This window comes from Tyto alba, unplaced genomic scaffold (assembly GCF_018691265.1).
Source record: "Tyto alba isolate M040663 unplaced genomic scaffold, T.alba_DEE_v4.0 Super-Scaffold_39, whole genome shotgun sequence".
NCBI classification, from domain to species: Eukaryota; Metazoa; Chordata; class Aves; order Strigiformes; family Tytonidae; genus Tyto; species Tyto alba.
The window spans coordinates 12,120,420-12,136,627 of record NW_024881314.1 but is presented as its reverse complement, the minus strand read 5'-3'; the positions used below and the strand labels follow the sequence as shown (position 1 = coordinate 12,136,627).

Here is a 16,208-nt window from a genome sequence, read left to right as displayed (position 1 = left end):
TACTCAAAAAAATACAAAAGGTGTTTAACTTACAACATGTGACTGCAAGGCTGCCATACAAAGCTTGATGTCTGTACTACCCAATCACTGAAAGTACTCTATTAAGAAGGCTCACAGAATTACATGTTTTTTCCCCCCTCTCAAGGCTGAACTCTGGGGGACTAAAAAAAGGTTCCAGAGCCCAAACACTATTATACCCTGGTGAAACTTCTTTTTTTGCAGCTTTGTAAAGCAAGGATGCTAATAAAACACTGACTTGCTTTTTTTCTTTTGCCATGCCTATGCACAGCACAGGCATCTAGAGATGCTCTATACAAATGGGTCCTGGCTTCTGCTTTAACACTCCCAGTTCTGATATGTTTGCAGTCAACTGAAATTCTGTCTGGGAAAGCAGGTTTCTACCACACTTCCGTAGTCATAAGCACCATCATGCCCTGACCTAGCAAGAGCAGCCTGAAGTTCTTCCTCTTTCTTGGCCAGCTGAATCTTCAGTTCTTCAATCTGGGCTTGCAGCTCAGCTATTTGGTCCTGTAGGTCTGTTGTTTCACCATCAAGTTTTCTTTTAGCTTTTTCTAATTCTTGACGGGTCTTCTCCTCTTTTTTCAAGCGCTCTAAAGAAGCAAAGAATTATATTTATATGGAATATTTTTCTCCCATCATCCTCAGAAGCTTCAGGGGCAGGGCCGTGGAGTGGCAGGAAGGGTGGGGAGTTTAATTTATACTGCGTCAATTCTTTCTCCAGTCTGCAGCTGGAAGGCTGACTGGGAAAGATGAAATAGCAAAGTAGAACTGTACAATTTAGATAGAAAGTCAAGAAGAAGTCAATGAGTAGGAAAAAAAGTTTGAAATAAGGGAACAGAAACATAACCTCATCTTGATAGAAAATAGGAGTTGGATCTCACAGAAGTGCAGTTCAAGCTGATAGGCCAGATAATCACAGACATCAAGATTCAAAAATGAAGATCAACTATGGACTGGTAAATGCATAGTTTGGGAAGGGCTAGGCTAGAATCCAAAAGGTCTACTGGAAAATAGTATAGCTTAAAGAAAACTCAGGTAAATGGTTTTTGCAAGTATGTGTGCCACTAACTCACATGCCATCAATATTTAGCAAGACTTTGCAACCCTGATAGTTTCCAGGAATTTACTTGTACAGCTGAGATACTCCTGCCCTAAGGTAGTTCTCTGTGAAAACCATCCAGTTATCAGTGTCATAGCAATAAAACACATTTAGTTGATCTGCGTGTTGTCTGATTAAGGTAGCTAGTTCATGACCAGGTATGTAATATATTTAAGTCACAGGAAGCTTTTGCTTAGCATAACATTAGCACAATTCAAAATGCATTAGCATAGAAGGAAGTTATTAGAATTGTTCAATACTTTGTGGGTCCTCAGTGCAGAGATTTCTCTCACACTGTTCCTAAGCCTGATACTGGATCAGGACATCATCTTCCACATGGAAATGGAACCATGTTCAAGAATAACCTCGTCTAGCCACTCAGGGCTATTTGGGATTTTTTGATAATGTCAGATAACAGTTTATCTCTAAACAGTTCCTCAAAAATATAACACTTTTCCCTCTGTTTTTACATTATATTCCTGGTGAGTGACAGTTAGAATAGTGTCATTAGACCCAATTTTGCAATTGGGGAAGTTCATAGTAAACTAGATTTCCCCCTCTCCTTCCCTTCCCCCCCACCCCCAAACAAAAAAAGATCAGTGCCTAGCAGTGTCAAGACCCTAGCAGAGACACCTTACTGGCTTCCTGAATCATCTCCAAGAGCAAGTATCATTTTACTGTGCTTTACTAGCCAAGAAGCTGCATGACTTATATTTAAGCTTTAATTTCCATTTCTAAAGTCATCAGCCTTGGAATGGTACCACAACCAAAACACATCTGTCAAGTATCTTCAGAAACATTAGTCCTGATTTAAGCATACAACTCATTCAAGCATTATTTTCCAGTGAGTAAAGCTTACTTATGCCCATCGTAAGATCTCTGAATACTAGTTTTAAAGAAAAGGTACATCAATCACCTACTATCCCTATTAGTTCCATACCTTCCCATACAGATAAGTTTAAACTTTGGCATTCCTCTGTAAGTACATCAGTTTTAAAATATGTAGTAAGATATGCCATAATGCAGCAAGTGAAAAAAACATTTCCAAATGAGGGCACAGAGAGTAGCTTTGCCTTTTATTTTGCAACTTTGACTTGGCAGTTTATTAATGTTGCACAATAACTATTTACTGCTGTAAGTACTTTAAAAAAAAAAAAAAAAAAGTAAAAATCAAGAAAGGTTACATATAGGCCTAGTTTAGCCTGTGACAACACAGGCAAAACAATCAGAAATAAACGGCCAAAGAAATGGAACCATTTCAGATAAACAAAGTATTAAGAAAAACAAAACAATTCAGACTTGCTTATTCAAAAAATACTGGAAGCCTAATGAATGCCTAACATTGTTCCAGAAATACGTTGTTCTAATATGTTATTATAGAAAAGTGTAGCAAATTCCCAAGAGACAGATGTTTTACCTTGTTACTAAGGGATGCATGCAGCAACATGAATCTGTGAGTGAGTCTATAAATGAAACTGATTCTCAAAAATGGAAACCTAACAAGTTAAATATGAGAAAGACTAAGCAGCCAGATGCAACAAGTGTTGCGACACAAATTCGTTTCAAGATTTAAATAAAAATAACAGCTATTAAGGTATCTACATATAAGGTTACACTTAGCAGACTGGACCAAATACTGCATACATTGTAGTAATTCATTCATTTCTGGCATGATGTCCAAGTTGTTAATAGGCAAATGTAGTACAAGAGGAACAAACCTTCCAAATCTGTGATCATCATTTCCTGCTTGTTCTTGAGTTTGGCCAAGTTTTTGGCCTTTTCTTCTTCTTCAGCCAGCTGAGAAGTGCATTCAGCAATTCGATCCTCCATCAGCTTCTTCTCCTAGTTAGGAGAAAGGGAAGAAAGAATCATTTCTAAAGCAGTTTGGAAAGTCTCTAAGCAGCACAAATAACTGAATATACCAAATTCATACAGAAGTTTCATACAGCATATATAACACAAATTTTATTTCAAGTGATTGATCTGTCAATATTAAGGACCAATTGGAATAGTACAGAAACCCGAATATTTCTTTTCCAAGAAAGTGAGACTTGGAATTTAACACACAGGAGGCCTGGTTTTAGGCCAGTGTTTGCTGTACACTTTTGGAAATCTGTTTGCAAAGAACAACAGTAGCTATGATAAACACTGTTTCCGCGCCTTAGTTTTGGAAGACTCATGAAAATGGAAAGAATGCATGACAAATGCCTCCACTTTGAAGGCCAGTTCAAAGGAATCCAAGTGTCTCCATTTCAACCTGTTCAAACCCCACAAGCCTTCAGGTGCAAGCTTTACAGATAATGTAACAGCAGTCTCAAATGTTTTGAGAGGTATCACTTGGCATTACTGTTACTTATGTGCAGAATCTCCACAGTACATACTGGTCTCACCTTCAAAAACTTGGAATTTTGGTCCTCCAACAGTAGGATCTCTTCCTCCATTTTCTTGATCTTAGCTTCAGCTGTCACTTTTTCAAGCTGTAACTTCTGTCGAGCTCCCTCCTCCTCATCAAGCTGTTCCTCTAGGTCCTGGGGAAAAAGGCAACTGCATCTGTGCATTTTTCAGGTTCCCCATGTATTTATTTTATTCTGGTTTTAACTTGGTGAAGAAGATGTACTATTTTGAAAAGCCACCTGTCCTAACTAACACTAAAAATGTATTTGCTTTGTTAGATTCATTTATAGTATGAATGATCTGGTAATGAAATCAGGGGCCATGGGATACACATGGAATTGTTTATGCTCTGTATTTCAGCTTTGGCTGAAATATGCTGTCTAGGGAACATACACTCACTTCAGAGTCTTCCACCTTCCTAATTCTGAACATAAAATAAAAAATTCTACTTAATGACAACAAAATCAGATCAGGCTTTATGTCAAAGACTTGCTAGCATACTACATCTGATCAGGGCATCTGGTGTAAAAGTGCAAGTGTCTAGGAACACACACCACAGGAAACATGCCTCCTGATTTCAGTATGAATCTACATCTCAATATTAGAGCTGAAATGATTCAAATATTGGCACAACTAGCCAGATATGACTAGAAAAGCAATAATGTATTGTGCTTCTATTCATTTGTGGTTTTAAATAAGATTCTCAGCCACACGTTAATGAATGCTTATTAAAAGGCATCAAGAGCTGTGAGATGTGAGCTTTATTTCCCCTTTAAGTACCTTGAATATTTTGAAAGGTAAGTTCTTGGGTATTCCCTTTTTCAAGGTCCCCATAACTCGAAAGTAAGCATCTAAATTTTCACAAAAAAAAACCCAAAGAAGTAACTTGGAGGAAATTAAGTTGTTTTAGTATCATAAAAGTCAAAGAAGGAATATTCTTAATGATTTTCACTGGATTCCAGTCAAAAAGGAAAGTTTCTCTCAAGTTACATCATCCCATCAGCCTTTGTTTCTGTAAGAAAGCAGGTAAGCCCCATGCAGTCAGTCCTGGTTCTTCCTCACCCAAAAGCGCTTGCTACCTTTAATACTCTATCTGCATATGCTACAGCTACCAACAGAGCATTTTGACTTTTCTTTTTCTTTCCTCACCCTCATAGCCTGGAGACCACAAGAAGCTAAGCACTGAACACAGGAAGAGGAAAAAAAAATTCAAATTGATTTTATACCACACAGGGTGCTAAGGAGCTAAATTCCTCCATGCTGTAAAGATGTTGAGGGAACTTTCCCATCCTTAACTGTCCTGTTTGCACCCTTTTCCCTCTCCAGTTACCAAGAAGCATACCTGAATATGGCCCTGCATTTTCTTTTTCTCATTCTGCAATATTTGGTTTCTTTCCTCTTCTTCCTCAACTCTGGACTCCAAATCATGGAGAATTTCTTCCAACTCTTGTTTTTTAGCAGCCAACCGAGCCCTCATCTCCTCAGCTTCTGCAAAGAGCTCTGTCTCAGCCTGCAGCTGCTCTGCAAGAATGTTCTTCTCTTCTAGAAGCTGCAAATATACACAAAAGGTAGTAAAGTAGTGAAAATGACATTTCAAAGTCTCTCATAAGAGATTACAGACATGGCAACTACAGAGTTACTTAAAGACAAGTTCTGCTCCAATTCTTGACTCTCTAATCAACATCCAAACGTAGAGACTTTTAGCAAAGGGCTTTAACAGCAGTCTAGAAGACACCAGGTTTCACAGTAGGGTTACAGCAATATTCACTCACTTGTCCCCCCAGTTTCAAGAACAAATCCCACTGCACCTACTCAACCTGCCCTGTTCTACCAGCCGCAGAAAGATAAGGCAAGTGCCTGTTTCCTGGACTGCTCCTCACACTCAGCTCTGCACATCGGCAGAGCAGTGCCATGGATAGCTGGGCTGAAGCTGACACTTGGGAGTCACTGGAACGGAACTGGAACACATTAATTTTTTGCCATGTAAACTTGACACTAGAATGGAATAGTTCCAGTTGGAAGGAACCTACAACAATCATCTAGTCCAACTGCCTGATCACTTCAGGGCTGACCAAAAGCTAAAACAGATTAGTGAGGGCACTGTCCAAATGCCTCAAACACTGACAGGCTTGGGCCATTGACCACCTCCCTAGGAAGCTTGTTCCAGTGTTTGAACCACCTCTTGGGTAAAAGAAATGTTTCCTAATACCTAGTCTGAGCCTCCCCTGACGCAGCCTTGAACCATTCCCACATGTCCTGTCACAGGATGACAAGAACAAGAGGTCAGCACCCCTCTCCACTTCCCCTCCTCAGGAAGCTGTAGAGAACAATGAGGTTATCTCAGCCTCCTTTTCTTCAAACTAGGACAAACCCTGTGTCCTCAGAAACTCCTCATAAGCCATGCTTTTTGGCCCTTTCATCAACAGGAACTGATGCTTTGCCCTTCTAGATATCTATACCATGTCTCAAAATAACCACAGTGGTAAATACATGTCTATCCTCACTGACACACTTTCAGCTCTTTAAATTGGTATCAATGTTACTGACCATCATAAATCCATTTTCACTTTTGTCCAATAATTTTCATAATTGTTTCCCCACATCTTAAACAGCACATTCACACCACAGACATATCCTGAAAATACATCTGAAAAGGAAAGTGACACTGCTACTGAAGTTCTCCTGTAAACTAGGAAAGGCCAAAAAAGTTCAGTTTTACTAACATGATGTTTCAGCATTCCTGGAGGAATGGCTCATGCTATATCCTCCTATTTCAGATTTTAGCTGAGTGTGAAAGGAGTTAGCTTATCTGATTCTCAGTGCTTTTGTTCACAAGTGTCTCCTCAACATGTCTCCCTCACATGGGATGTAGTCCAATTCACATTCTAGATATCAAAAGTTGAACTTGGAGACAAACCTGTTGATGTTTCCTTTCCATTTCCTCAAGTTCTGCCTCTACTTTTGTCTGCTTTTCTTTCACCTTCATTAGCTCCTCATCCTTGGCTTGAAGTTCTTCTTCTTGACGAGTGACCTGAAGAAGAGGCTTCACCTGCAAAGATTGGAAATTACCAACTGAGAACCTGCAGTCACCTACTTGCAAAAGTCAAAATCACAGAATATAACAAACCTTCGTGAAGACTCTCCACCACTGCCAGTGCCTAAGCTTTAAATATGCAGCGCAATTCCTCTGCAGGATTTTCAGTGCACTCAGTTGCTGTTGTTTCTTTGCAAAGGCTCTGAAGACAGAAAGAGCAAAACATTTCGTGTTAAATACAGATGATCATCTGTCCGTGTTTTTAATTTTTAGGTTACCCAACCCTAGAACACTTGCAGACCATAAATACTTTGAAGTCTTGGTGACTACACTGATCAATGAGTACACATTTCTTATCAGAATAAGGAGCAGAGCAAGAGCTGGATTCACCATTTTCAAAACAGTAATTACAAATGCTATTTGTACTTATTCTTAACAGACTTTTTTCTTAAAAAGATAAAATCAGGATGGATTAGATACTGAACTGTCCTTCTATTTCAGGGAGGAAGCTTTCCAGAGTACCTCTAACAACCTCCTGCTCCACCAGGGCAGAGACTTTTTTGCAGCCACTAGCTATACCACACACAGCTGCGTATGTCAAAGTCAATACTAAGGAAAGAAGATATTGTTAAGAAATGAAGGTGCAAATTCTTATTAGGTAAAAATTCACCTAATACCCCGGGGACAGAACTACAGTTTCAGGCACTTCAAGAAAATCTCTCCTGAAATGGAAGTTTTAATGCATAGCTCCCTATCAAAGAGACAAGATGACCGCGAGAAAATGAAATTATAAAAGCACACATACTTCCTAGCCAGGTATCCTCTACAGACTGCCTGGAAAAAGATGATAATGTCTGTGATCTTCAGATCTCGCTCTTCTTCTAAGTGTGCCAAGACACCAGCTCGGAAAAAGATCTTGCTCTGTCCAATTCTGTATAAGTTGGGGTCCAGCTCTAAGGCTCTGATCTAAATGGACAGGCAAGCACATTGCTTTTACATCAAGAAAACAACATTTTTTGCTCCAACTTTTCAATGTTTTAACAATATTTAGGTATAAACACTTACCATACGCTCACAGGCTTGCTTACCATCCATGAAACCTTTTGGAATTGCATTGGGAGTAAGGATCTCATACCTTTAAGTCAAATGAAAAAAGACCTTTACATTCAACAATAAACTGCATTATCACAAGCCCATAAAGCTATAGTCCCACCAAGTGCACGGCTAAGGAATTTCTCCAGAAAGTTTTCCCAGCAGTCCATTTTAGATTGTTCCCCCTTTGCTATTGTCTTTAGAATAAACTTGTAGTATCTAACTGCTTCAAGTTCAAGCCACTTCAAGACCTCACACACCGTTTTGAAATTTCTTCCAGTTGGGTTGGGGGAGGTGGTGGGGAGCGTCTTCAATTATGTAACAAGGATCTTTACAGCAAAAAAACTCAAAACAACTGTTCCTGCTGTTACCTCTGTCTAAATTCCTGGAACACTATCCTGTTTGGAAACCCTTGTCGACAAATCCTTATTCCTTCCAAAACACCGTTGCAACGAAGCTGGTCTAGAACCAGATGTGGATCCAATTTTCCAGCCTGGACAAATAAAACATTATTTTTAGTCCCTTCATTTGTATTAATGAAAAACTGTAGCTTAAGTTTTTCAAGCCGCCCTCTACAAAGTCAACTGTCTAAATAAGGGAATGTGCAGGGAATATTGAGAAGATATTTGATCAGTATGGAAGTTTTGTGAAACCTGACATGATTTCAAAAGGAAGAGACAGACAGCACGTGTAACTTAAAATGCATAAAAATACTGTAATAAAGAGAAAGAATTACAGGAACGGCCTATAGCACGTACCCTCTTTTCATGATTTGGAATAATGCAGCGAACAAAATTGGGATTAGTGTTCCGGAGCGTTGCCATCAGCTTGGTGAGAGATTCTTTGTACAGTTGGCCAACAGTACGAAACATGCCCTTCTTGGTCTTGTACGCAGAGCCAAAAGCGGTTTCTGTTATTCCAGTGACTTGATCCAGACCCACAATACGATCCACTGGAAGGACGAGAGAAAAATAATTAAGTGGACTTTAATATTTGTGAGGTATGAAAATGGGCAGGAAGAGGAGCAATAGTGCGGCAGCAGAAGCTTTGCGGAACAAATGACAGAAGGTGCCGTCAGTAGGCAAGGCAGTCAGCATGTACTAGGGACGTTGTGCAGAAGCAGTGGAACCAAAAGCCACAAACTTATACAGCAGGATAGTGTAGCTTTAGTAGGTACAGACTAAAATATCCAGCTCTTTACTTGCAGTTCTACATGACCAGTAAAGACATTTCCTTTACTTTATGTCAACTTTTAGAGGTAGAAAGCTGCCTGGAAACTGGCTATTATTTGAATTCTTACAATGCAAAATATTTCTGGGTTGAACATTTGGAATTAGACATCTGTGCATATTTGCTTAAAAGGAAGAGTCACTTATGGTAATTACATAGATTAAGTCTGAGTTCCATTGAATATTCAAAAGTGTTTTGAAAGCATAACTATTTACAGAAGAGTTGGAAATAGTGTTATTTCAGTGACAAGACAAAAAAGTATCTGCCAGACTTCTGCTTGTCTGCTATTTTGAAGAATTCTTCCAAGTTTAATATACAAAGACCTCTCTAGCCAAAAGACAAGTTTCAAAACAGGAAAACTGCACACCAAAGCACTTCAAAGCTGCCATAAAGCATCAGAATAGAGAGGGGTTTGTTTTTTTTTTTTTTTTTTTTTGAACATTTGGGTAAGGATCTCTATAGTTTCTTCTTCAGAAGCACAAATTATAAATCTGACTGCCATCATTAAAACCTTTAGGCCAAATCATGAATGCGATTCCATGTGCATGTCAGCAGTTATTCAAACGGCTTGCTAAAAAAAAAAATACATGGGTGGCTTAAGACCTTAATAATTATAGCTGGCATTTCTTAGTCCTGAGCAAATGCACAACATATTGATTCTCCATGAAACCCAAGCTGGCCAGCCAGAAAGAAGCAACTATAGGTAGGCTACAATTTAAATTTTGTGACGTTATCTTCCAATTCATTCAAACCAAAGCAGAAGGAACTATGCTTTGCTAACAGAATTAGTTTCTTATATGACAAATAACTGAAAGTATTTTTTTTTCATACTTTCAACTAGTTTTCAAAGGTCTATAAAGAAAAGGAAAATTAAAAGCAGAAACATACAGGGCAACAAGTTTGGATAATCACCTGTAAGTCTTGCATGTAATACAGAGCACAGCCCAGATCCTCCAGAGTTTTGAACACAAGAATCTAAGCAGCTTATTAAAGTTAGAAGAATAACTAGATGGTAAGTTGTTCATAAGTTCATATCCCAAATATTTACTTTGAAGCAGATTTTTAGTTCTGAACCAGAAATGGGATAGAGATTACTGGGAATCAATCTTAAAGAGGATGAACCTAACAGATTGTAAATATTAGAAACATGCACCCACCAGACACCACTAACAACTGGACACCATTCAGCTTTTGTTCGGCCACATACTTTTTAAAATTTTGTAAATATAGCTGATAATTGTGCATCTTTTGATTTACGCCCTGCTGTCCTCCAACTATAAGACAGCTATTCATGTTTCAAAGAGGATTATTAAAGTTAAATGTAAGTTTTGTCTACGGGTTAAGAACAGTCATCAAACAACGTGACTGAACAATCATCCATTGCCTAAAGCCCTCTAGTAATTACTTTAGGAATCACCACTAGCTTCAAGTATGTGACATATCATGATTAGTGGAAGATATAACTAAGTAAATATCAAAAGTCTGAAGGCACAACCTGCACATATATGTACTTCTAAACTTGGGGAGAGTAATACAAGAAGGATGAGGAAGAGGCTGGATGAAATATCTACCATTCCAAATAAATGGACTTGTTGATTTCTCAATACATAAAAAAAAAAAAAAAAATGTGTGCAGCTTCTATAAAGGGAAATACAAAGAGGTTTTTAAATAAAAGAACAATTCCAACAAGTCTGGAAGAAGTTTATTTCACTTACTACCTCCACTACAACTGCAGCACACATTCTGATACTTCAATACATTCTTCAGCTCTCCTCCTAAAACACACATCCATGTTCTAAAATGTTCCAGAGTTTTGTCAATGTTGGACTGCAGAAAGAAGCTTGATAGTGTTACAAAGCTTATGCATTCTCTCAAATGCTTGGAGCTACCAGAATTATCACTTAAGAAGCAGTTCTGCATCTCAACATGGAACTAGGAAGCAACAAACCTTTTTATCTGCAATGCTTAAATGCAGTGCATAAAAAAGATGCTATATGTATGCAGCAGCAACTGAATAGGTATGCACTCGGAGACCATTTGCCTTGTGGAGGTATACCTAAGTTTAGCATGAAATGAAAAGTTCATGCAAGCCTACGAGCAAAAATGGTTTTCCTGTAGATACAACAGCCCTGCCTTTAGTAGGCCTACTGTTTTTATATCCATTCACCTGGTGGATCATGAAGACCAGTAATATTGTCATAGAAACAGGCTCTCTGAATATTCTGAATCTCTAAGGCAGAGAAACAGCAAAAACAGAAAGACAGAAGAGCAGATACACAAGACACTTCAGTTAGTATACAGAACAGGTTTATCAATTGCAAACAGGCTTAACTGTGCTACAAAAGCAATTAGGCCACAACATATTCCATGCACATTTCAATTATCTGTTGAAGCAGGTTTTTAATATTTGGACCAAAATACTTTTGCTTCTGTGTGTGTACTCAAAAGGAAAGGAGCAGATCCCCAACCAAAAGTTCTTTATATATTCATTACAACTGCTCTGTGTAGCTGAACCAAGAGGGAAACTCAGTATTAACCTACAGCATCATCTACAGCACAAGCTTAATTTCCTCCTTAAATAAAACTACAGGATTTATATACTGAGGCATGTAAATATATGCTAATTAATATACTGTGATGTTAAAAACTAGAATAGAAAAGTCCCTGCTAAGTATTTTTTTGGTTCTTTCTGCTTCCTGGGAGTGTTTTGGTAAAAGTGGTGATAAATACTTGAAGCTGATGTGCAAATAAACTACCTAAGCAAAAATGTATAGTTAAAATAAGAATACATTGCATTTGGTTTTCATATGCAATATTTAAGCACTAGTATGGCTGCTAATGAATTTTATTTTAGGAGATGCAGATTTCCAGGATATCACCCACCACTAGACATGAAGTAACAACTGTGCTGGTGCTCACATTTTGTTAACAGCAAGAACCACTACAGCTGTTTGCATTCAGGACTCCACTGCAGCAAGTCCAACTAAGAGTTCTGGACAAGATTCTACTTGAAATTTGACACAGGGTAACAAGTAATAAGTGAGTATCAGTTCAAATAATGAACATGAGAAGCAGCTTCTCAAAAATGGTAGTACATGTGCAAAGGACCATAGGTGCAACCCAGCTTCTTTGTTATACTTCTGGTGCTAAACAATAGAGAAAATGCTGTAGATATTTACAGTGTAGAGGTGGAAGGTTAGGGGGGGAACAGGCACAAAAAAACCAAACTCATCCAACAAGGTAAAAATCGCTAACTTGTGTGCTCAGAGCATGACCTCTTACCATCCTTCCAAAGTTCTGCAACAAATTTGTCAGAAGACTGGTGCAAGAGCGTTGCCACATTGTCATTCAGGGGGTCCATATTCTTCATCAACCACTCATCTGCCTTGTAGTCTACCTGTAGAGCAGCCAAGTTGCACACGATCAGATGGACTAACAGCTTTAGATTTAAATTTACCAGCAATTAAAAAAAGCTTCCAGAATATTATACTAAAATTTTCTTCCTTTTCTCTTCTTGGTGCTTGCTTGCTATGAGTTAAGTTGTGCCTCCTTACAACACTTCAAAGTACCATGAAAAGTTTTTACTTTGAAAAAGTAAACAGGAGTTTTCTCAAAAATTTAGCAATCTGTTTGCTTATTAATAGCTGGCAGACGTTTTCAGCCTAGTGTTATTGCCAAAATAAGGCTTCACTGTCCACTGCGAAGATGTAAAAACAATTCTAGTATAGAACCTAATTACTTTACCTAAATTACTAGAGAGTAAATTAAGGAGGTGCTGCAGCGAGAATTTTTTTTATTTCACTATAGCAGTTATACTTAAAACACATTGTTCTGTAAAGAAAACAAACAAAGCTCTTATCTGGAAGGAACCAATTCTGTGCTGTGCAATTAAACTATAGCTCAGCAACTGAAAACTCCATACTACCAACATGGCTTTCATCCCAACCCAAATGAGAGCCCTAAAATTCCAGAAGTCCAACGAAACCTCTATATAGACTAGCATGTTTTTGCTTCAACCAAACGAACAGTGTTCTATTTTTAAAGAAGGGCTTTGGAAAGGAAATCCACCTTTAAATGCTTCCAGCATCCAAAACCAAATAAGTTCATTATCTTCCTGCAAGAAGTACTAAGGATTCCAGTTTTGAAAGAATACACATTCTACTCAAAAACTGAAAAATGCCTTCTGTCAGAGGAAGACATTCAATGCCAATATTCCAGAGATGCCCACTCAGTCTGGCAGAAGTAAACCATTCTTTAGAACAATTACTTCCTAGTAGTCAGGCACCAAGCTGTTTTACTTCATTTTGATTATCTAAAGGTAACCTACCAGTAAGTGCAGTAACAGTAATGATTTTATTATTTCTAAGCAACTGCTTTAAATATTGATACAATAAAATCTTTAATTTCTTTATTTCACTTTTTGCTACAACTATCTGGATGGCACCACTGACATCAAACTAACAGATAACAAGCCATTAGTACTTTAAATGAAAATTAAAGGATAACTCTTAATCATGTGCACAACTTTTTTCTTCCAAATATCAGGGCAAAAACTGGTACTAGGATTAAATTTTAACTATTTATGAAACTAATCACATAGCACGGCCCTATAGACTAGACCTTGTGATCATGAAGGACCCACAAAATACAAGAATTGCAGTTATTTCATAACCTGCTCACAATGCACATAAGCTCTGTACCCTTCAGCAGGAGACTAAAGATTGAACTAACATCAAAAATGAAAAAATTATCAACTTACCAATAAAGGGGATATACAGAAATTTTTATGTGAACTGAGGAGATAAAAGTGAAGATGATACTGACACAGCTCTACTTCAAGCACTACTGTCATCTTGGAAACATAGATATTCAAAAGAGAATACTTTCAATAAGGTCCCGAAAAAACACTCACCTGTAACACCTGACAACAACATTACAGGAAACTGAAATATTTGCTTAATTTAGTATTAATTTATATTTTTCGGTTCTATTTGGTAACAAGAGTTTTCCTGAATATGTTCAAGAAAATTAAACAAAGTCACCCTCCCACGCAAGTATTTCTAAATTTGGTAGCTATACTCCACCAGTACTTCTCCAAAACCAACATTTCTAAGTATTTAACATTTAACCCTCACCTTCCCTGCATAGTGAATAATGCAGAAGTCTGCTTTGTCTTTTAGCTGTCTTGGCTTTTGGAACTTGGAGTGGGTTCCTTGTTCTTGGACCAATTTTTCCACAAATGTCTTGTCAGTAGCTTTAGGGAACCAGCATTCTTCATCCAGTAATGCTAACACACCAGGAGGATTTGCCTGAAATTCAGTTGGATTTAATCTGTATTAATATTTAATATATATATATATTTTTAAATGTTAATATTTAAGGACATACCATTGAATGACACAACAAGAAGCTGTCTAAACTGATTCAATTTTGATTTAACTTAAATCAAGCTGTGGGGCAGTCCAGCCCAATGAAGGACACTGTGACTGGTTCAAGTTCATTCCAGCGCATACGGAGCCAAGCACGACTGACCTGATTTAGTGCTGACCGGAGCCCTGCTTTGAGCCCAGACTGGAATAGATGACCTCCAGAGTTACCTTCCACACATTTCTCTGACACATATGCTGTACACAGCAGCTCATCCATGTTTCCACAGTAGCTAATGCCATGCTTTCATGTGGGCTAAACTCAAGACAATTATCCCTCCCAGCCACTCCATACTACTGCGGCAGCCACCGAGCCTCCCCTTGCCGAGCCCTGTGTTGATATCCAGTAGCAACATCCAAAGAGACTCAGCAGGCTCAACTTGAGCAGCCAGCATAGTTTTATATACTCCCTCTCTTTCCATAATTTAAGCACTCCATTTGAAAGTTTGTTTATTCTTAAAATGAAGCAGGGAACAACCAATGTCTGTATTTTACAGCTGTAGAATTGTCTGTCTTCTCTGAGGAAAATCATCCTGTCAGACTTACATACACAGGAAAGCAGTGGGGGAAAAGGGTTTATAATGACTTAAAAAGTTTCTAGTGAATGTAAAGTTTACACATGTGAAGGGAGATGCGTCTATGTGCCTACTACATGGCATCACATTTACAAAACAACTATGAAGGTACTAACATTTGCTTTTCAAAAAAAATAAAAAAAGATATCAAATAACTTGATGCATTTTACAACATTCAGCTGAACATCTGCATACAGAAAGCATCCACACTTACCCCGCGGGCTCCTGGCAGAGATTTTACCTTCCAAGGAGGTAGAACATTCTGAATTTACACACACAAAGTACAAACCTTTGATAACTGAAACAAGATTTCCCCTTTCCTACTCTAAAGAAAAGCAGGAACATAGCTCGTGGGCTTTTCTACTCTTCAGGATGTCTAGCATCACTGGCAGCTTATGTGTATTCTAGAATACACACACAGAAATGTAAACAGCAGCAACTGCAATGCCCTAGGTTTAATTTAAAAGGTGGTAACCTAATTCTGACAGCATAGTTCTGAGGTCTGAAGAACAATAACTTTCTGGAATTATGATCTTTGTTCTCCTCCAAATGGTCCTTCTCTTTGAAGCCCTCTTCAGATTCCATATATTAAGCAATCATAAAAATATGTTTAAAAGCACAGTAATTAAAACCACCTTTAAATACACTGTTTTCCTATTTGCAAGGTGAATTCATGGGAAAAACTCTACCCTAAAAGAAGTTTCAGGAATTTTGCTATTGATCTCAAATGAAAAAAAGTTTACTGTAAATCTAGAAACTCTTTCTAACTGAGCCACCACTCTAAAGCTCCTGTAACACAATGGCATGGTTTAATATAAAAGTGACCGAATTAAAGACTTCATTAGTACTAAGGAGGGGGAAAAGTATAAAAATAGTAGCTTCATATCTTTAGCTCCGTGTTCTACCCTAACATCAGGGCAAAATCCTGTAAGGATAAATCCTTTTACTAATTCAGTTTTTTAGACTTTGGCATTCAAGTGAATGCACTTTTTGTGGCAGGTCCACAAGAAATGTTTACACAGTCCTACAATTTGCAGGCAGCAGAAGGCTAACCTCTTCTCCTCAGAGCATTATTAATGCACAAACTTACAGGTCTTTCGATTAAATCAATGCAAGGTTGCAGATCCAGTCCAAAGTCAATGAAATTCCACTCTATACCCTCTCGCTGGTACTCCTCTTGCTCCAGGATAAACATTGTGTGGTTAAATAACTGCTGAAGCTTCTCATTGGTGTAGTTAATGCAGAGCTGTTCAAAGGAGTTCAACTACAAAAACAACATTAGTAAGCAAGAATAATTCAGTGACAGGATTTATCACATATCTGGAAGTCAAAAATTT

The 16,208-nt window shown here is 38.0% G+C and overlaps 1 protein-coding gene across 6 annotated transcripts in view; it reads right to left on the bottom strand.

Annotated features, from left to right (window-relative positions):
- The window catches only part of MYH10 (myosin heavy chain 10), a 104,062-nt gene that overhangs the window by 16,047 nt on the left and 71,807 nt on the right, over positions 1-16,208 (bottom strand). For 3 of the 6 annotated variants that reach the window (XM_032992093.2, XM_042802727.1, XM_032992099.2), the window contains 14 exons: positions 15,962-16,135; positions 14,006-14,179; positions 12,153-12,267; positions 11,038-11,100; positions 8,399-8,592; positions 8,012-8,133; positions 7,614-7,683; positions 7,354-7,514; positions 6,642-6,750; positions 6,432-6,563; positions 4,857-5,063; positions 3,511-3,648; positions 2,839-2,962; positions 440-611 (listed from right to left, as the gene is read on the bottom strand). In XM_032992093.2, the coding sequence (XP_032847984.2) occupies positions 440-611; positions 2,839-2,962; positions 3,511-3,648; positions 4,857-5,063; positions 6,432-6,563; positions 6,642-6,750; positions 7,354-7,514; positions 7,614-7,683; positions 8,012-8,133; positions 8,399-8,592; positions 11,038-11,100; positions 12,153-12,267; positions 14,006-14,179; positions 15,962-16,135 (1,955 nt within the window). The remainder of the gene's footprint in view (positions 1-439; positions 612-2,838; positions 2,963-3,510; positions 3,649-4,856; positions 5,064-6,431; positions 6,564-6,641; positions 6,751-7,353; positions 7,515-7,613; positions 7,684-8,011; positions 8,134-8,398; positions 8,593-11,037; positions 11,101-12,152; positions 12,268-14,005; positions 14,180-15,961; positions 16,136-16,208) is intronic. The other 3 variants (XM_042802728.1, XM_042802729.1, XM_042802730.1) reach the window with 1 other exon arrangement.